This window comes from Hippocampus comes, unplaced genomic scaffold (genome assembly GCF_001891065.2).
Source record: "Hippocampus comes isolate QL1 unplaced genomic scaffold, H_comes_QL1_v1.1 scaffold345, whole genome shotgun sequence".
Taxonomy (NCBI): Eukaryota; Metazoa; Chordata; class Actinopteri; order Syngnathiformes; family Syngnathidae; genus Hippocampus; species Hippocampus comes.
The window spans coordinates 2,031,274-2,051,304 of NW_017805538.1; the positions used below are offsets into that span (position 1 = coordinate 2,031,274).

General features: G+C 45.3%; 1 protein-coding gene and 10 non-coding genes across 15 annotated transcripts in view; 1 reads left to right on the top strand and 10 right to left on the bottom strand.

Annotated features, from left to right (window-relative positions):
• Nucleotides 1–225: 225 nt before the first annotated feature.
• Nucleotides 226–298, bottom strand: trnat-agu (transfer RNA threonine (anticodon AGU)). Its single transcript has one exon. It is a non-coding gene; the product is annotated as a tRNA-Thr (tRNA).
• Nucleotides 299–1,128: 830 nt separating this feature from the next.
• trnat-agu (transfer RNA threonine (anticodon AGU)) lies at nucleotides 1,129–1,201 on the bottom strand. The gene has a single exon. It is a non-coding gene; the product is annotated as a tRNA-Thr (tRNA).
• Nucleotides 1,202–1,403: 202 nt separating this feature from the next.
• Nucleotides 1,404–1,476, bottom strand: trnat-agu (transfer RNA threonine (anticodon AGU)). The gene has a single exon. It is a non-coding gene; the product is annotated as a tRNA-Thr (tRNA).
• Nucleotides 1,477–2,903: 1,427 nt separating this feature from the next.
• trnat-cgu (transfer RNA threonine (anticodon CGU)) lies at nucleotides 2,904–2,976 on the bottom strand. Its single transcript has one exon. It is a non-coding gene; the product is annotated as a tRNA-Thr (tRNA).
• Nucleotides 2,977–4,326: 1,350 nt separating this feature from the next.
• Nucleotides 4,327–4,399, bottom strand: trnat-ugu (transfer RNA threonine (anticodon UGU)). The gene has a single exon. It is a non-coding gene; the product is annotated as a tRNA-Thr (tRNA).
• An 838-nt stretch (nucleotides 4,400–5,237) lies between these two features.
• trnat-agu (transfer RNA threonine (anticodon AGU)) lies at nucleotides 5,238–5,310 on the bottom strand. Its single transcript has one exon. It is a non-coding gene; the product is annotated as a tRNA-Thr (tRNA).
• A 202-nt stretch (nucleotides 5,311–5,512) lies between these two features.
• trnat-agu (transfer RNA threonine (anticodon AGU)) lies at nucleotides 5,513–5,585 on the bottom strand. Its single transcript has one exon. It is a non-coding gene; the product is annotated as a tRNA-Thr (tRNA).
• A 4,670-nt stretch (nucleotides 5,586–10,255) lies between these two features.
• On the bottom strand, nucleotides 10,256–10,328 carry trnap-agg (transfer RNA proline (anticodon AGG)). The gene has a single exon. It is a non-coding gene; the product is annotated as a tRNA-Pro (tRNA).
• Nucleotides 10,329–10,531: 203 nt separating this feature from the next.
• Nucleotides 10,532–10,604, bottom strand: trnat-cgu (transfer RNA threonine (anticodon CGU)). Its single transcript has one exon. It is a non-coding gene; the product is annotated as a tRNA-Thr (tRNA).
• Nucleotides 10,605–10,864: 260 nt separating this feature from the next.
• trnap-agg (transfer RNA proline (anticodon AGG)) lies at nucleotides 10,865–10,937 on the bottom strand. The gene has a single exon. It is a non-coding gene; the product is annotated as a tRNA-Pro (tRNA).
• A 7,061-nt stretch (nucleotides 10,938–17,998) lies between these two features.
• Nucleotides 17,999–20,031, top strand: part of LOC109520929 (voltage-dependent L-type calcium channel subunit beta-4-like) — a 15,722-nt gene continuing 13,689 nt past the window's right edge. For 3 of the 5 annotated variants that reach the window (XR_002169262.1, XR_002169263.1, XM_019878543.1), the window contains exons 1-2: nucleotides 18,002–18,265; nucleotides 19,900–19,983. Coding sequence is in view for 3 of the 5 variants with exons in the window: in XM_019878543.1 (XP_019734102.1) it covers nucleotides 18,203–18,265; nucleotides 19,900–19,983 (147 nt within the window). In the remaining 2 variants the exon portion in view is untranslated. Of the gene's footprint in view, nucleotides 18,266–19,899; nucleotides 19,984–20,031 lie in introns of all 5 variants that reach the window. The other 2 variants (XM_019878544.1, XM_019878545.1) reach the window with 2 other exon arrangements.

Consider the following 20,031-nt stretch of genomic DNA (forward strand, 5'->3'; position numbering starts at 1 on the left):
TCTAACCACTGAGCTATGAGGCCTTGCATGCTAGCTGTCCGTTAGCATTTTGATAACGTGCAGCCAAAATCAAAGCCTCAGAAATTGTCGGGTCCTCAGCAGATTTGTCCGGGAAAAGCCAAGTCCATTCATTGCTTGACCTGCAGTCGAAAAGAAAGTGATGTTCTCCATATTTGAAGGATACTGACAAGTACACAGATGACAGGAACTCAGTTACATGCAATGAGGCCTCAGTGAGAATTGAACTCACGACCCCTGGTTTACTAGACCAGTGCTCTAACCACTGAGCTATGAGGCCTTGGACGCTAGCTGGCCGTTAGCATTTTGTTAACGAGCTACCGAAATCAGAGCCTCAAAAACAGTCGGGTCCTCAGCAGATTTGTCCCAGAAAAGTCAAGTCCATTGCTTGACTTGCAGTCGGAAGTGATGTTCACATTTGAGTAATACTGACCAATATACAGAATTGCTTGACACAGACGACAGGAACTCAATTACATGTGATGAGGCCTCAGTGAGGATTGAACATTCAACCACTGGTTTACTAGACCAGTGCTCTAACCACTGAGCTATGAGGCCTTGCACACTCACTGGCCGATAGCATTTTTGTTAACGTGCTACCAAAATCAGAGCCTCAAAAATTATCGGGTCCTCAGCAGATTTATCCGGGAAAAGCAGAGTCCATTGCTTGACCTGCAGTAGAAAGTTGAAGAGAAAGTGATGTTCTCCACGTTTGAAGGATACTGACAAGTCCATAGACTTGCTGGACACACATGACAGTTACTCAGTATATGCGATGAGGCCCCAGTGAGAACAGAAGTCACTGCCCCTGGTTTCAAGACCAGTGCCCGAACCACTGAGGTATCAGGCCTTGGATGGTAGCTGCCTGTTAGCATTTTTGTTAACTTGCTCCCAAAATCACAACCTCAAAATAGGTTCCTCAGCAGATTTTTCCGGGAAAATCCATGTCCATGTTTTGTTAGCAAATGCACAAGGTCCTCAGCAGATTTGTCCAGGAAAGCCAAGTCCATTGCTTGACTTGGAGTAGAAAGTGATATACATATTTGAGGAATACTGACAAGGACACAGATTTGCTTGATACGGACGACAGGAACTCAGTTACATGCGATGAGGCCTCAGTGAGAATTGAACTCACGACCCCTGGTTTACTAAACCAGTGCTCTAACCACTGAGCTATGAGGCCTTGCATGCTAGCTGTCCGTTAGCATTTTGATAACGTGCAGCCAAAATCAAAGCCTCAGAAATTGTCGGGTCCTCAGCAGATTTGTCCGGGAAAAGCCAAGTCCATTCATTGCTTGACCTGCAGTCGAAAAGAAAGTGATGTTCTCCATATTTGAAGGATACTGACAAGTACACAGATGACAGGAACTCAGTTACATGCAATGAGGCCTCAGTGAGAATTGAACTCACGACCCCTGGTTTACTAGACCAGTGCTCTAACCACTGAGCTATGAGGCCTTGTACGCTAGTTGGCCGTCAGCATTTTTGTTAACGAGCTACCAAAACCTTTGTCTTCTAAAAGCATGGCGACTTCATTCTCTAATACTCCCACCTACTGGACGTCATTTACACTACATTTGGACAATGAAAACCACCCAATAGTTTGTAAATCGTCCCTTCTTTGGCAGGCATCTATCAGGTCATCTTTATTTATCCACCACCAATTCACAGCGGATGCAATCTCAGTGTACTTCACAGATTTTACTCCATCTGACATTAAGAAATCAACAGAAGGCCACATCAGCAAGCAGTGTGGCAACAGACGTAAGGTGAAAGGAAGACATCCCCAACTGACTGGGCAGGTGGGGTATGGATTAAAAGAGAGAGAGAGAATAACAAAGAACAAAACAACCAAAAACTTGCTGATCGTATGGATAAGGGCACATTTGCAGGGGTAAAGGGAAGTGAGCCTGGTGTGCACTCAAAAAAAAAAAAAAAAAGTCGTGATATCACAGGACGTGACAAGGCTTTGAAGCGTGCATCATGGAATGAAGGGGGCATTTCCACAATACCTGTATCGAGGCTTGCTTCATTTAAGGGAGGATCTGAAAATGATGACATTCAAAGCTTCACTGGCTGGGTATCACCTGACCCATTTGGGAATTGCATGAGACTGTTTTTTTTCTCAAATGTTCAATACAAACATAAAGGAACAAAAACATCCAACTTATCGATGTACAATAACAGGTGACAGTGGGTCAAAAATGCTTTCATACATTTCTGTCTTGATAGATTTTAGGGTTTTTAAATACTCGGAAAGAATTGACCAAAAAGGTTTACGAACAAAAATAGGTAGCAAGACCAACAAAGTTCAACAAAGAATGCTGGTACAACATCAGTAAAACGAGACAATCAAAAACGCTTGTAACAAAGGCAAGAATAGAAACAAACGGAAATTGCTTGCCAATAAACTGACAAGAGGAAACTCAAGCGTGTATAGTAATATACGATAATATGACGACAACTACAACGAAAAACTACTGACAAAGGTAAGTGCAGAAAACCTGGCAGGCAGAAAAATGAAGAGCAAGAACATAGGACATCCCGAAGAATTTAACACTTGGTGACACTCGTGATGGGACATGGGAGACCTTATATAGACGGCAGATTACATTGGCAGTAGGTGTGCAAGCTGGAGGGACGGCCACATGCTGGAGAAATACAGGAACAGGATCATGACAGTAGCCTATTTTAGTTCATAGGATGATGTCCACATATGTTTTTCAAATCGATAATAATTGTTGGCCAGTGACCATTTTCATCTTTATATTCCAGGAAAAGTCAAGTCCATTGATTTCTTTGCAGTAGGAACACCGAAACCCACACATTCAGATGATGATGACAAGTACACAGATTTGCTTGGCACAACTCAGTTACATGCGATGAGGTCTCAGTGAGAATTGAACTCACGACCGCTGGTTTACGAGACCAGTGCTCTAACCACTGAGATATAAGATAAGATAAAATATGATAACCTTTATTTGTCCGAAACTGGTGAAAATGGGGGAATATGAGGCCTTGCATGCTAGCTGGACGTGAGCATTTTGTTAACGTGCCACCAAAATCAGAGCCCCAAAAACAGTCGGGTCCTCAGCAGATTTGTCCCAGAAAAGTCAAGTCCATTGCTTGACTTGCAGTCGGAAGTGATGTTCACATTTGAGTAATACTGACCAATATACAGAATTGCTTGACACAGACGACAGGAACTCAATTACATGTGATGAGGCCTCAGTGAGGATTGAACATTCAACCACTGGTTTACTAGACCAGTGCTCTAACCACTGAGCTATGAGGCCTTGCATGCTAGCTGTCCGTTAGCATTTGGATAACGTGCAGCCAAAATCAAAGCCTCAGAAATTGTCGGGTACTCAGCAGATTTGTCCGGGAAAAGCCAAGTCCATTCATTGCTTGACCTGCAGTCGAAAAGAAAGTGATGTTCTCCATATTTGAAGGATACTGACAAGTACACAGATAACAGGAACTCAGTTACATGCGATGAGGCCTCAGTGAGAATTGAACTCACAACCCCTGGTTTACTAAACCAGCTCTCTAACCACTGAGCTATGAGGCCTTGCACGCTAGCTGTCCGTAAGCATTTTTTTAACGTGCTGCGAAAATCAGAGCCTCAAAAATAGTCGGGTCCTCAGCAGATTTGTCCAGGAAAAGCCAAGTCCGTTGCTTGACTTGCAGTAGAAAGTGATGTACACATTTGAGGAATACTGACAAGGACACAGATTTGCTTGATACGGACGACAGGAACTCAGTTACATGCGATGAGGCCTCAGTGACAATTGAACTCACGAACCCTGGTTTACTAAACCACTGCCATAAACCCCTGAGGTACAAGGCCTTGCATGCTAGCTGGCCGTTAGCATTTTTTTTAACGTGCTCCCTGCTGCGTCGGAGCTGTCACGCTCAGAGACTTTGCACGTGTGACCGCTCACCAAAAATTTGCTCCGGTGTAAAATATATCGCAACAAAATATTTCGGTGCAGCGTCGGACCAAATGTGTGCCGTGTGAACAGGGCTTTAGTTTCATGCGATGAGGCCTCAGTAAGAATAGAAGTTTACAAGACCAGTGCCCTAACCACTGAGGTGTCAGGGCTTGGATGGTAGCTGCCCGTTAGCATTTTTGTTAACGAGCTACCAAAATCAGAGCCTCAAAATAGTCGGGTCTCAGCAGACTTTTTCAGGAAAAGCCAAGTCCATTGCTTGACTTGTAGTTGAAAAATAAAGAGAAGTGATGTTCCCCACATTTGAAGGATACTGACAAGTACACAGATGACAGGAACTCAGTTACATGCAATGAGGCCTCAGTGAGAATTGAACTCACGACCCCTGGTTTACAAGACCAGTGCTCTAACCACTGAGCTATGAGGCCTTGGATGCTCATTGGCCATCTGGCCGTTAGCATTTTGTTAACGAGCTACCGAAATCAGAGCCTCAAAAACAGTCGGGTCCTCAGCAGATTTGTCCCAGAAAAGTCAAGTCCATTGCTTGACTTGCAGTCGGAAGTGATGTTCACATTTGAGTAATACTGACCAATATACAGAATTGCTTGACACAGACGACAGGAACTCAATTACATGTGATGAGGCCTCAGTGAGGATTGAACATTCAATCCCTGGTTTACTAGACCAGTGCTCTAACCACTGAGCTTGGAGGCCTTGCACTCTCACTGGCCGTTAGCATTTTTGTTAACGTGCTACCAAAATCAGAGCCTCAAAAATTATCGGGTCCTCAGCAGATTTATCCGGGAAAAGCAGAGTCCATTGCTTGACCTGCAGTAGAAAGTTGAAGAGAAAGTGATGTTCTCCACGTTTGAAGGATACTGACAAGTCCATAGACTTGCTGGACACACATGACAGTTACTCAGTATATGCGATGAGGCCCCAGTGAGAACAGAAGTCACTGCCCCTGGTTTCAAGACCAGTGCCCGAACCACTGAGGTATCAGGCCTTGGATGGTAGCTGCCTGTTAGCATTTTTGTTAACTTGCTCCCAAAATCACAACCTCAAAATAGGTTCCTCAGCAGATTTTTCCGGGAAAATCCATGTCCATGTTTTGTTAGCAAATGCACAAGGTCCTCAGCAGATTTGTCCAGGAAAGCCAAGTCCATTGCTTGACTTGGAGTAGAAAGTGATATACATATTTGAGGAATACTGACAAGGACACAGATTTGCTTGATACGGACGACAGGAACTCAGTTACATGCGATGAGGCCTCAGTGAGAATTGAACTCACGACCCCTGGTTTACTAAACCAGTGCTCTAACCACTGAGCTATGAGGCCTTGCATGCTAGCTGTCCGTTAGCATTTTGATAACGTGCAGCCAAAATCAAAGCCTCAGAAATTGTCGGGTCCTCAGCAGATTTGTCCGGGAAAAGCCAAGTCCATTCATTGCTTGACCTGCAGTCGAAAAGAAAGTGATGTTCTCCATATTTGAAGGATACTGACAAGTACACAGATGACAGGAACTCAGTTACATGCAATGAGGCCTCAGTGAGAATTGAACTCACGACCCCTGGTTTACTAGACCAGTGCTCTAACCACTGAGCTATGAGGCCTTGACGTTCACAAAAAAAAGGCTACACAGGTTAATTATGTACCTTCTGCCATCTAGTGGAAGAGATTTGGATTGTTCACTTATGTAAGTTTCTTTCTCCATTTTTGACTTCATAAGCTGCACGCTCATCTGCCAGCGTGCCTGACTTTAACTGCACGTCCGTGCGGTCTCATGACAACAACAAAAAACTCTTGATGGCAACCTCTCACTCCAGTCAGTTGTACAACTGTGGGTTGAATGCGGAGACAGAGCTGTGCCGATACCATGACCAAGTTTGGGATTCGAGCAAGCATTGATTTTGCGGGACACATTCTCACTTTGCAGGACGCATAAATTGAGCTCCAAACGCGATACCTGCACGCGCTCCGGGTCCCAGTGGGTCACCACTGGCACGCGCTGATGAAGCAGGTTGGGGTAGCGACCTCGACCACTGCCGAGGAGCAGGAGCCTGGGCCTCATCAGTCTGCCACAATGTAATTTATAGAACACAGACGATTTGAGTGACAGGAGTGTACAGGAACTTGGAAAGGTGTAGTAGAAAAAAACGATGGTACGGGACTGAGGAAGATGGTGGGAAATGAAGTGACTTGGGGACAGGATCTGAAGGACGCGACTTGGAAAAGAAGGCGGAATCATGAGAGGAGCCAGAACCTTCACTTGGTTGCCTTAGGTGCCAGGTGCCCAAGTAAAGGTCTGAAGGGAAGGATTCAAGGGTGGACTCAGAGGAATCTTAAATAAAATGTGACCAAAATTTACCATGGCTTGAAAAATGACTGGCAAGAGAACAAAGAAAATCTAATCGGAATTTGAATCAGAAATGTGAACTCAATCAGGGCGATCTTCGCAATCTGAAAAGTCAGAGTAAAAAAAACAAAAAAAAAAACATCTGCAGAGGTAAAATAGTGGGGTAATGTGAGACACTAGGAGCACTAGATGTCATGAGTAAAAGACACAGAGGGGAAAAGACAAGGGGCCTTACATGCACAGAAGAGGGGTGGCCGACCGGCTGAGGGCGGAAGCAGGCAGACCGGCGACGTACTGTACGCTGCCGACGTAGCGGCGGGAGATATTTGTGTTTGGCTACGCTATGACCGTTTCACTAATTGAAACTTACTTGAATGCTTGGTTTGGCGGTGCCAAGTTTTTTTGCCTGCCAGTTGTGGGCTGTTGCACTCCTGCAAGGGCGGCGGCTGCATAAGCAGAACTTGTGGATGATGTGAAGATGGCCAGATCATCACCTTTGTGAATTGGGTAAACCTTCCACCCCAATTGTTCGTGTCCATGTGTGCTGTAACTCAGTCAAACAATATTGTTGAGAATAACTTTTAAAGGAAATTCAGCAAAAACGACAGCACCTGGAAAGCAGATTTGGGCGTGGCACAAAAGAAATTCAAAGTGGAAGGCAAAAAGGAAATAAGTGTCGCGCCACAGACACTGCACATATTTGGGAACCTTTGTGAAAATCGATGAGCTTTTGGAACACCGCGCTTATTATTCCAAATGATCTCGTGTCCAGGGTGAGACTGGAATAACTCTCACGCAGTGTCTAAAATAGCCTATAATTATCCCTCTCCGCAGGCTAAATAAAGACCCCCCTCCCTCATCTATCACTCAAGTCCATCTGCTTATGAGTGGGCGAGCATCACAATCATCATCGTCATCATCATCATCATTCTCATCATCATCACAAGCTTCTCAGTCCACAACAGCAGCAGTCGGAGCACCTGCGTCCTTGCCGCGGAGGAGATTAGACAGCGAGCGCTCATGTCCCGCTGTGGCGTGTGAAGCTGGAGCACGCAGCCCCAAAGCCGGCACCCCTCCGCTGGGCCGCACCGGAGCAGCCAGCAGTCTGGACCGATGTCCTGGCTGAAATGTCCCGACATATCTACATACGAAACAAGATTGGTGAGGGTATCCAAGCGCCCATATTTCAGGTATCTCCTCTAAATGTGCTCAGGAATTTTGTTTATTCTCATTTTGTTTCTTGTGGCAGTTCATATAGTCTGATCAAACGTGAGCTCTTCCGTGGGAGCCCTTTGACAATGTGTCAATGCTTTAATCATCTGTTTAAGACTGTTGACTTGTAGTTTCATCCTTCTTTAAAGCAATAACAATGAGGTAAAACAGTTCTTATGGGTGAAAATATTGTTAGGCTGCGATACAAACTTCTTTCATTCTCTATCTCATTACAATCGAAGGCTATTTAGGAGCTCTCTCTTTTTGGCTTTTCCTGGCATGCATTTGGTGACAGAGAGAGATGGTGACCCAGTTTAACGGCCTTGTTTCAGACAGTGAGAGAAGTGGGCCCTGACTTTTCTGACTTTGTCGTTCACTCTGGAGACTCAGACATAAATAGGACAAATCACTGGCAGATAATTAATTTTGCTCCCGAGCGAGTATGTCCGCTGTTATATATGGCATTTATAGGGGTGAGACAAAGAGCTGATTTCTGATCATGCTGATTTCTAGTCGTCCAACCGTCAACGCAGTAGGATTGAAACATGGAATTGGAATCCCCAAAATTGTCTCTGGTTGGATCCAGCCTGACTGCTTCAGGAACGACACAATAACTTGAACACGCCAGGTGCCATACTGTTTTGAAATTGTGATTTCTTTGCAGTTTTGACTCATTCAAAGGGTTATGCAATAAGGAGCCAAGAAGAGACGGTTCATCTTGAACATACACCACAAGCTAAAATCTGACCGACTTTAGCTTGACACTGGGTGAGAAGCGGGGTTCTCGCTGGCTGCCAACCAATCCCAGGGTACATAAAACTGACATTGAGCCGAATCCCCCCATGTCACAATTTGGTAAATCTCACCTTTTTTCCACAAATTTATACGATTGGCCTGCGGGTGTTATTTTTCCAAATTATTTACCAATCTCAAGTGTTGAAAATGGCCTACTCTCTTTGACGATGCAATGCTAATGGTTGAACACGTGCTGTTTTGGGGGTCCCTTGAAAAGTGATGATATTGGCGGTACGAGGATTTCATCCACCCACTAGTGATGTTGACAAAGAAAAAAAAGGCTACACAGGTTAATTATGTACCTTCTGCCATCTAGTGGAAGAGATTTGGATTGTTCACTTATGTAAGTTTCTTTCTCCATTTTTGACTTCATAAGCTGCACGCTCATCTGCCAGCGTGCCTGACTTTAACTGCACGTCCGTGCGGTCTCATGACAACAACAAAAAACTCTTGATGGCAACCTCTCACTCCAGTCAGTTGTACAACTGTGGGTTGAATGCGGAGACAGAGCTGTGCCGATACCATGACCAAGTTTGGTATTCGAGCAAGCATTGATTTTGCGGGACACATTCTCACTTTGCAGGACGCATAAATTGAGCTCCAAACGCGATACCTGCACGCGCTCCGGGTCCCAGTGGGTCACCACTGGCACGCGCTGATGAAGCAGGTTGGGGTAGCGACCTCGACCACTGCCGAGGAGCAGGAGCCTGGGCCTCATCAGTCTGCCACAATGTAATTTATAGAACACAGACGATTTGAGTGACAGGAGTGTACAGGAACTTGGAAACGTGTAGTAGAAAAAAACGATGGTACGGGACTGAGGAAGATGGTGGGAAATGAAGTGACTTGGGGACAGGATCTGAAGGACGCGACTTGGAAAAGAAGGCGGAATCATGAGAGGAGCCAGAACCTTCACTTGGTTGCCTTAGGTGCCAGGTGCCCAAGTAAAGGTCTGAAGGGAAGGATTCAAGGGTGGACTCAGAGGAATCTTAAATAAAATGTGACCAAAATTTACCATGGCTTGAAAAATGACTGGCAAGAGAACAAAGAAAATCTAATCGGAATTTGAATCAGAAATGTGAACTCAATCAGGGCGATCTTCGCAATCTGAAAAGTCAGAGTAAAAAAAACAAAAAAAAAAACATCTGCAGAGGTAAAATAGTGGGGTAATGTGAGACACTAGGAGCACTAGATGTCATGAGTAAAAGACACAGAGGGGAAAAGACAAGGGGCCTTACATGCACAGAAGAGGGGTGGCCGACCGGCTGAGGGCGGAAGCAGGCAGACCGGCGACGTACTGTACGCTGCCGACGTAGCGGCGGGAGATATTTGTGTTTGGCTACGCTATGACCGTTTCACTAATTGAAACTTACTTGAATGCTTGGTTTGGCGGTGCCAAGTTTTTTTGCCTGCCAGTTGTGGGCTGTTGCACTCCTGCAAGGGCGGCGGCTGCATAAGCAGAACTTGTGGATGATGTGAAGATGGCCAGATCATCACCTTTGTGAATTGGGTAAACCTTCCACCCCAATTGTTCGTGTCCATGTGTGCTGTAACTCAGTCAAACAATATTGTTGAGAATAACTTTTAAAGGAAATTCAGCAAACGAGTACACAGATGACAGGAACTCAGTTACATGTGATCAGGCCTCAGTGACAATTGAAATCGCGACCCCTGGTTTCCTAAACCAGTGCTCTAACCACTGAGCTATGAGGCCTTGCGTGCTAGCTGGCCGTTAGCATTTTTGTTAACGTGCTCCCAAAATCAGAGCCTCAAAAATAGTCGGGTCCTCAGCAGATTTGTCCAGGAAAAGCCAAGTCCGTTGCTTGACTTGCAGTAGAAAGCGATGTACACATTTGATAAATACTGAGAAGTACACAGATTTGCTTGACACAGACGACAGGAACTCAGTTACATGTGATCAGGCCTCAGTGACAATTGAAATCACGACCCCTGGTTTCCTAAACCAGTGCTTTAACCACTGAGCTATGAGGCCTTGCGTGCTAGCTGGCCGTTAGCATTTTTGTTAACGTGCTCCCAAAATCAGAGCCTCAAAATAGTCTGGTCTCATCAGACCTTTCCAGGAAAAGCCAAGTCCATAGCTTGATTTGCAGTCGAAATATAAAGAGAAGTGATGATCCCCACATTCGAAAGATACTGACGAGTACACAGATGATCGGAACTTAGTTACATGCAATGAGGTCTCAGTGAGAATTGAACTCACGACCGCTGGTTTACGAGACCAGTGCTCTAACCACTGAGATATAAGATAAGATAAGATATGATAACCTTTATTTGTCCGAAACTGGTGAAAATGGGGGAATATGAGGCCTTGCATGCTAGCTGGACATGAGCATTTTGTTAACGTGCCACCAAAATCAGAGCCCCAAAAACAGTCGGGTCCTCAGCAGATTTGTCCGGGAACAGTCCGTTGCTTGACTTGCAGTAGAAAGTGATGAACACATTTGAAGAATACTGACAAGGACACAGATTTGCTTGATACGGACGACAGGAACTCAGTTACATGTGATGAGGCCTCAGTGAGAATTGAACTCACGACCCCTGGTTTCCTAAACCAGTGCTCTAACCACTGAGCTATGAGGCCTTGCATGCTAGCTGGCCATTAGCATTTTTGTTAACGTGCTTCCAAAATCAGTGAAAAACCAGTCGGGTCTCAGCAGACTTTTCCAGGAAAAGCCAACTCCATTGCTTTACTTGTAGTTGAAAAATAAAAAGGGGTGATGATCCCCACATTCGAAGGATACTGACGAGTACACGGATGACAGGAACTTAGTTACATGCAATGAGGCCTCAGTGAGAATTGAACTCATGACACTTGGTTTACAAGACCAGTGCTCTCACCACTGAGCTAAGAGGCCCTGGATGCTAGCTGGCCGTTAGCATTTTTGTTAACGAGCTACCAAAATCAGAGCCTCAAAATAGTCTGGTCTCAGCAGACTTTTCCACGAAAAGCCAAGTCCATTGCTTGACTTGCAGTTAAAAAATAAAGAGAAGTGATGTTCCCCACATTTGAAGGATACTGACAAGCACAGAAACTCAGTTACATGCGATGAGGCCTCAGTGAGAATTAAACTCACGACCCCTGCTTTACAAGACCAGTGCTCTAAGCACTGAGGTATGAGGCCTTGGATGCTCATTGGCCATTAGCATTTTGTTAACATGCTGCCAAAATCAGAGCCTCAAAAATAGTCGGGTTCTCAGCAGATTTGTCCGGGAAAATCCAAGTCCATTGCTTGACACTTTCATCTCTGGCATTTGAAAAAGCCCACAAAAATGCAGCTTCTAAATGCCAATTTATTTTAATAAGGCACAACAAAATCCGTAACTACCTGTCCCTATGTGAAAAAGTAATTCCCCTCCTTGTTAAATGACAAGATAATCGAAAGTTGAACCGCCACCGCCGCAGGGCATGCATAGGGTGACCACCAAAATAAGGCCAAGACGGGACGAGTGGTATGTTTCTGAGGGACAATATGGAACACTGCTCCGCGTGGCAGCAATGCGGCGTCTCCACCCCGTGGGCAGACTCATTGATACTGGTTTACCCATTTCCAACACAAACCTATTTACATGGTATATGAACAATGCACTATTCCCCTAAAGATATGCTCAGAAATAGGCCAATAAGGGAAAAAATGAAATAGCTTCTTATATAAAAATGAGTCTGGGGATTTACTACTGCTTGCCAACCTTTATCGAGCCAATGCACATACAGTATTTAACACTGGAAAAAAAATCTCTCACCGCTGAGGAAAACGTTCACAAAAAAAAGGCTACACAGGTTAATTATGTACCTTCTGCCATCTAGTGGAAGAGATTTGGATTGTTCACTTATGTAAGTTTCTTTCTCCATTTTTGACTTCATAAGCTGCACGCTCATCTGCCAGCGTGCCTGACTTTAACTGCACGTCCGTGCGGTCTCATGACAACAACAAAAAACTCTTGATGGCAACCTCTCACTCCAGTCAGTTGTACAACTGTGGGTTGAATGCGGAGACAGAGCTGTGCCGATACCATGACCAAGTTTGGGATTCGAGCAAGCATTGATTTTGCGGGACACATTCTCACTTTGCAGGACGCATAAATTGAGCTCCAAACGCGATACCTGCACGCGCTCCGGGTCCCAGTGGGTCACCACTGGCACGCGCTGATGAAGCAGGTTGGGGTAGTGACCTCGACCACTGCCGAGGAGCAGGAGCCTGGGCCTCATCAGTCTGCCACAATGTAATTTATAGAACACAGACGATTTGAGTGACAGGAGTGTACAGGAACTTGGAAACGTGTAGTAGAAAAAAACGATGGTACGGGACTGAGGAAGATGGTGGGAAATGAAGTGACTTGGGGACAGGATCTGAAGGACGCGACTTGGAAAAGAAGGCGGAATCATGAGAGGAGCCAGAACCTTCACTTGGTTGCCTTAGGTGCCAGGTGCCCAAGTAAAGGTCTGAAGGGAAGGATTCAAGGGTGGACTCAGAGGAATCTTAAATAAAATGTGACCAAAATTTACCATGGCTTGAAAAATGACTGGCAAGAGAACAAAGAAAATCTAATCGGAATTTGAATCAGAAATGTGAACTCAATCAGGGCGATCTTCGCAATCTGAAAAGTCAGAGTAAAAAAAACAAAAAAAAAAACATCTGCAGAGGTAAAATAGTGGGGTAATGTGAGACACTAGGAGCACTAGATGTCATGAGTAAAAGACACAGAGGGGAAAAGACAAGGGGCCTTACATGCACAGAAGAGGGGTGGCCGACCGGCTGAGGGCGGAAGCAGGCAGACCGGCGACGTACTGTACGCTGCCGACGTAGCGGCGGGAGATATTTGTGTTTGGCTACGCTATGACCGTTTCACTAATTGAAACTTACTTGAATGCTTGGTTTGGCGGTGCCAAGTTTTTTTGCCTGCCAGTTGTGGGCTGTTGCACTCCTGCAAGGGCGGCGGCTGCATAAGCAGAACTTGTGGATGATGTGAAGATGGCCAGATCATCACCTTTGTGAATTGGGTAAACCTTCCACCCCAATTGTTCGTGTCCATGTGTGCTGTAACTCAGTCAAACAATATTGTTGAGAATAACTTTTAAAGGAAATTCAGCAAAAACGACAGCACCTGGAAAGCAGATTTGGGCGTGGCACAAAAGAAATTCAAAGTGGAAGGCAAAAAGGAAATAAGTGTCGCGCCACAGACAGTGCACATATTTGGGAACCTTTGTGAAAATCGATGAGCTTTTGGAACACCGCGCTTATTATTCCAAATGATCTCGTGTCCAGGGTGAGACTGGAATAACTCTCACGCAGTGTCTAAAATAGCCTATAATTATCCCTCTCCGCAGGCTAAATAAAGACCCCCCTCCCTCATCTATCACTCAAGTCCATCTGCTTATGAGTGGGCGAGCATCACAATCATCATCGTCATCATCATCATCATTCTCATCATCATCACAAGCTTCTCAGTCCACAACAGCAGCAGTCGGAGCACCTGCGTCCTTGCCGCGGAGGAGATTAGACAGCGAGCGCTCATGTCCCGCTGTGGCGTGTGAAGCTGGAGCACGCAGCCCCAAAGCCGGCACCCCTCCGCTGGGCCGCACCGGAGCAGCCAGCAGTCTGGACCGATGTCCTGGCTGAAATGTCCCGACATATCTACATACGAAACAAGATTGGTGAGGGTATCCAAGCGCCCATATTTCAGGTATCTCCTCTAAATGTGCTCAGGAATTTTGTTTATTCTCATTTTGTTTCTTGTGGCAGTTCATATAGTCTGATCAAACGTGAGCTCTTCCGTGGGAGCCCTTTGACAATGTGTCAATGCTTTAATCATCTGTTTAAGACTGTTGACTTGTAGTTTCATCCTTCTTTAAAGCAATAACAATGAGGTAAAACAGTTGTTATGGGTGAAAATATTGTTAGGCTGCGATACAAACTTCTTTCATTCTCTATCTCATTACAATCGAAGGCTATTTAGGAGCTCTCTCTTTTTGGCTTTTCCTGGCATGCATTTGGTGACAGAGAGAGATGGTGACCCAGTTTAACGGCCTTGTTTCAGACAGTGAGAGAAGTGGGCCCTGACTTTTCTGACTTTGTCGTTCACTCTGGAGACTCAGACATAAATAGGACAAATCACTGGCAGATAATTAATTTTGCTCCCGAGCGAGTATGTCCGCTGTTATATATGGCATTTATAGGGGTGAGACAAAGAGCTGATTTCTGATCATGCTGATTTCTAGTCGTCCAACCGTCAACGCAGTAGGATTGAAACATGGAATTGGAATCCCCAAAATTGTCTCTGGTTGGATCCAGCCTGACTGCTTCAGGAACGACACAATAACTTGAACACGCCAGGTGCCATACTGTTTTGAAATTGTGATTTCTTTGCAGTTTTGACTCATTCAAAGGGTTATGCAATAAGGAGCCAGAAGAGACGGTTCATCTTGAACATACAACACAAGCTAAAATCTGACCGACTTTAGCTTGACACTGGGTGAGAAGCGGGGTTCTCGCTGGCTGCCAACCAATCCCAGGGTACATAAAACTGACATTGAGCCGAATCCCCCCATGTCACAATTTGGTAAATCTCACCTTTTTTCCACAAATTTATACGATTGGCCTGCGGGTGTTATTTTTCCAAATTATTTACCAATCTCAAGTGTTGAAAATGGCCTACTCTCTTTGACGATGCAATGCTAATGGTTGAACACGTGCTGTTTTGGGGGTCCCTTGAAAAGTGATGATATTGGCGGTACGAGGATTTCATCCACCCACTAGTGATGTTGACAAAGAAACAGTCACACTGACAGTCTACGTTGAGGCCAACATGCATGTTTTTTGGAATGTGAGAGGGAGTTGGATATCTCATGCAAGCAAAGAGAGAATCGAAGATCTATTTGATACCTTCCACAGGATGCCATGTGCCAAGATTTCAACCCAAAACCTCCCAACTGTGTGGCAGACATGCTAGCAGGATACGCTACTGTGCTATACTCGACTGCTGTACTAAACTGTCCTGGCTGCGCTTTATTGGAACCCATGGCGGGATCGTACCCTAATTTGCAATTCAAACAGATCAGAATGCAAGACAAGCATTTGGCACTTTTTCTCGACGCTTCAGGCCACCAGTCATTGTTCCAAGCGACCTAAGGACTGCATATAGGAGATCTGTAAACCGCCATTTTATGAAATCTCTTTTTCTCAACCCTACCGCATCAAATGGGGTTGAGTTGGGTTACATTAATGGTCATCAAAATATGCGGATTATGAACTTGAATAGTGTGTTAATAATAATGCAGCTCTGTGGTTTTCTCTTCTGATCCTTATGCTTATTCCAGGTGAACCGGGGGACTTATTCCCGGAGAAGCCGCCTGAAAAGGTCTGACGGCAGCACTACCTCAACAAGCTTCATCCTCAGACAGGTGCAAGGCAGCACGCACACGCACACACACACACACACACACACTCCAAGTCCATTGCTTGACACTTTCATCTCTGGCATTTGAAAAAGCCCACAAAAATGCAGCTTCTAAATGCCAATTTATTTTAATAAGGCACAACAAAATCCGTAACTACCTGTCCCTATGTGAAAAAGTAATTCCCCTCCTTGTTAAATGACAAGATAATCGAAAGTTGAACCGCCACCGCCGCAGGGCATGCATAGGGTGACCACCAAAATAAGGCCAAGACGGGACGAGTGGTATGTTTCTGAGGGACAATATGGAACACTGCTCCGCGTGGCAGCAATGCGGCGTCTCCACCCCGTGGGCAGACTCATTGATACTGGTTTACCCATTTCCAACACAAACCTATTTACATGGTATATGAACAATGCACTATTCCCCTAAAGATATGCTCAGAAATAGGCCAATAAGGGAAAAAATGAAATAGCTTCTTATATAAAAATGAGTCTGGGGATTTACTACTGCTTGCCAACCTTTATCGAGCCAATGCACATACAGTATTTAACACTGGAAAAAAAATCTCTCACCGCTGAGGAAAACGTTCACAAAAAAAAGGCTACACAGGTTAATTATGTACCTTCTGCCATCTAGTGGAAGAGATTTGGATTGTTCACTTATGTAAGTTTCTTTCTCCATTTTTGACTTCATAAGCTGCACGCTCATCTGCCAGCGTGCCTGACTTTAACTGCACGTCCGTGCGGTCTCATGACAACAACAAAAAACTCTTGATGGCAACCTCTCACTCCAGTCAGTTGTACAACTGTGGGTTGAATGCGGAGACAGAGCTGTGCCGATACCATGACCAAGTTTGGTATTCGAGCAAGCATTGATTTTGTGGGACACATTCTCACTTTGCAGGACGCATGAATTGAGCTCCAAACGCAATACCTGCACGCGCTCCGGGGCCCAGTGGATCACCACTGGCACGCGCTGATGAAGCAGGTTGGGGTCGTGACCTCGACCACTGCCGAGGAGCAGGAGCCTGGGCCTCATCAGTCTGCCACAATGTAATTTATAGAACACAGACGATTTGAGTGACAGGAGTGTACAGGAACTTGGAAACGTGTAGTAGAAAAAAACGATGGTACGGGACTGAGGAAGATGGTGGGAAATGAAGTGACTTGGGGACAGGATCTGAAGGACGCGACTTGGAAAAGAAGGCGGAATCATGAGAGGAGCCAGAACCTTCACTTGGTTGCCTTAGGTGCCAGGTGCCCAAGTAAAGGTCTGAAGGGAAGGATTCAAGGGTGGACTCAGAGGAATCTTAAATAAAATGTGACCAAAATTTACCATGGCTTGAAAAATGACTGGCAAGAGAACAAAGAAAATCTAATCGGAATTTGAATCAGAAATGTGAACTCAATCAGGGCGATCTTCGCAATCTGAAAAGTCAGAGTAAAAAAAACAAAAAAAAAAACATCTGCAGAGGTAAAATAGTGGGGTAATGTGAGACACTAGGAGCACTAGATGTCATGAGTAAAAGACACAGAGGGGAAAAGACAAGGGGCCTTACATGCACAGAAGAGGGGTGGCCGACCGGCTGAGGGCGGAAGCAGGCAGACCGGCGACGTACTGTACGCTGCCGACGTAGCGGCGGGAGATATTTGTGTTTGGCTACGCTATGACCGTTTCACTAATTGAAACTTACTTGAATGCTTGGTTTGGCGGTGCCAAGTTTTTTTGCCTGCCAGTTGTGGGCTGTTGCACTCCTGCAAGGGCGGCGGCTGCATAAGCAGAACTTGTGGATGATGTGAAGATGGCCAGATCATCACCTTTGTGAATTGGGTAAACCTTCCACCCCAATTGTTCGTGTCCATGTGTGCTGTAACTCAGTCAAACAATATTGTTGAGAATAACTTTTAAAGGAAATTCAGCAAAAACGACAGCACCTGGAAAGCAGATTTGGGCGTGGCACAAAAGAAATTCAAAGTGGAAGGCAAAAAGGAAATAAGTGTCGCGCCACAGACACTGCACATATTTGGGAACCTTTGTGAAAATCGATGAGCTTTTGGAACACCGCGCTTATTATTCCAAATGATCTCGTGTCCAGGGTGAGACTGGAATAACTCTCACGCAGTGTCTAAAATAGCCTATAATTATCCCTCTCCGCAGGCTAAATAAAGACCCCCCTCCCTCATCTATCACTCAAGTCCATCTGCTTATGAGTGGGCGAGCATCACAATCATCATCGTCATCATCATCATCATTCTCATCATCATCACAAGCTTCTCAGTCCACAACAGCAGCAGTCGGAGCACCTGCGTCCTTGCCGCGGAGGAGATTAGACAGCGAGCGCTCATGTCCCGCTGTGGCGTGTGAAGCTGGAGCACGCAGCCCCAAAGCCGGCACCCCTCCGCTGGGCCGCACCGGAGCAGCCAGCAGTCTGGACCGATGTCCTGGCTGAAATGTCCCGACATATCTACATACGAAACAAGATTGGTGAGGGTATCCAAGCGCCCATATTTCAGGTATCTCCTCTAAATGTGCTCAGGAATTTTGTTTATTCTCATTTTGTTTCTTGTGGCAGTTCATATAGTCTGATCAAACGTGAGCTCTTCCGTGGGAGCCCTTTGACAATGTGTCAATGCTTTAATCATCTGTTTAAGACTGTTGACTTGTAGTTTCATCCTTCTTTAAAGCAATAACAATGAGGTAAAACAGTTCTTATGGGTGAAAATATTGTTAGGCTGCGATACAAACTTCTTTCATTCTCTATCTCATTACAATCGAAGGCTATTTAGGAGCTCTCTCTTTTTGGCTTTTCCTGGCATGCATTTGGTGACAGAGAGAGATGGTGACCCAGTTTAACGGCCTTGTTTCAGACAGTGAGAGAAGTGGGCCCTGACTTTTCTGACTTTGTCGTTCACTCTGGAGACTCAGACATAAATAGGACAAATCACTGGCAGATAATTAATTTTGCTCCCGAGCGAGTATGTCCGCTGTTATATATGGCATTTATAGGGGTGAGACAAAGAGCTGATTTCTGATCATGCTGATTTCTAGTCGTCCAACCGTCAACGCAGTAGGATTGAAACATGGAATTGGAATCCCCAAAATTGTCTCTGGTTGGATCCAGCCTGACTGCTTCAGGAACGACACAATAACTTGAACACGCCAGGTGCCATACTGTTTTGAAATTGTGATTTCTTTGCAGTTTTGACTCATTCAAAGGGTTATGCAATAAGGAGCCAAGAAGAGACGGTTCATCTTGAACATACACCACAAGCTAAAATCTGACCGACTTTAGCTTGACACTGGGTGAGAAGCGGGGTTCTCGCTGGCTGCCAACCAATCCCAGGGTACATAAAACTGACATTGAGCCGAATCCCCCCATGTCACAATTTGGTAAATCTCACCTTTTTTCCACAAATTTATACGATTGGCCTGCGGGTGTTATTTTTCCAAATTATTTACCAATCTCAAGTGTTGAAAATGGCCTACTCTCTTTGACGATGCAATGCTAATGGTTGAACACGTGCTGTTTTGGGGGTCCCTTGAAAAGTGATGATATTGGCGGTACGAGGATTTCATCCACCCACTAGTGATGTTGACAAAGAAACAGTCACACTGACAGTCTACGTTGAGGCCAACATGCATGTTTTTTGGAATGTGAGAGGGAGTTGGATATCTCATGCAAGCAAAGAGAGAATCGAAGATCTATTTGATACCTTCCACAGGATGCCATGTGCCAAGATTTCAACCCAAAACCTCCCAACTGTGTGGCAGACATGCTAGCAGGATACGCTACTGTGCTATACTCGACTGCTGTACTAAACTGTCCTGGCTGCGCTTTATTGGAACCCATGGCGGGATCGTACCCTAATTTGCAATTCAAACAGATCAGAATGCAAGACAAGCATTTGGCACTTTTTCTCGACGCTTCAGGCCACCAGTCATTGTTCCAAGCGACCTAAGGACTGCATATAGGAGATCTGTAAACCGCCATTTTATGAAATCTCTTTTTCTCAACCCTACCGCATCAAATGGGGTTGAGTTGGGTTACATTAATGGTCATCAAAATATGCGGATTATGAACTTGAATAGTGTGTTAATAATAATGCAGCTCTGTGGTTTTCTCTTCTGATCCTTATGCTTATTCCAGGTGAACCGGGGGACTTATTCCCGGAGAAGCCGCCTGAAAAGGTCTGACGGCAGCACTACCTCAACAAGCTTCATCCTCAGACAGGTGCAAGGCAGCACGCACACGCACACACACACACACACACACACACAC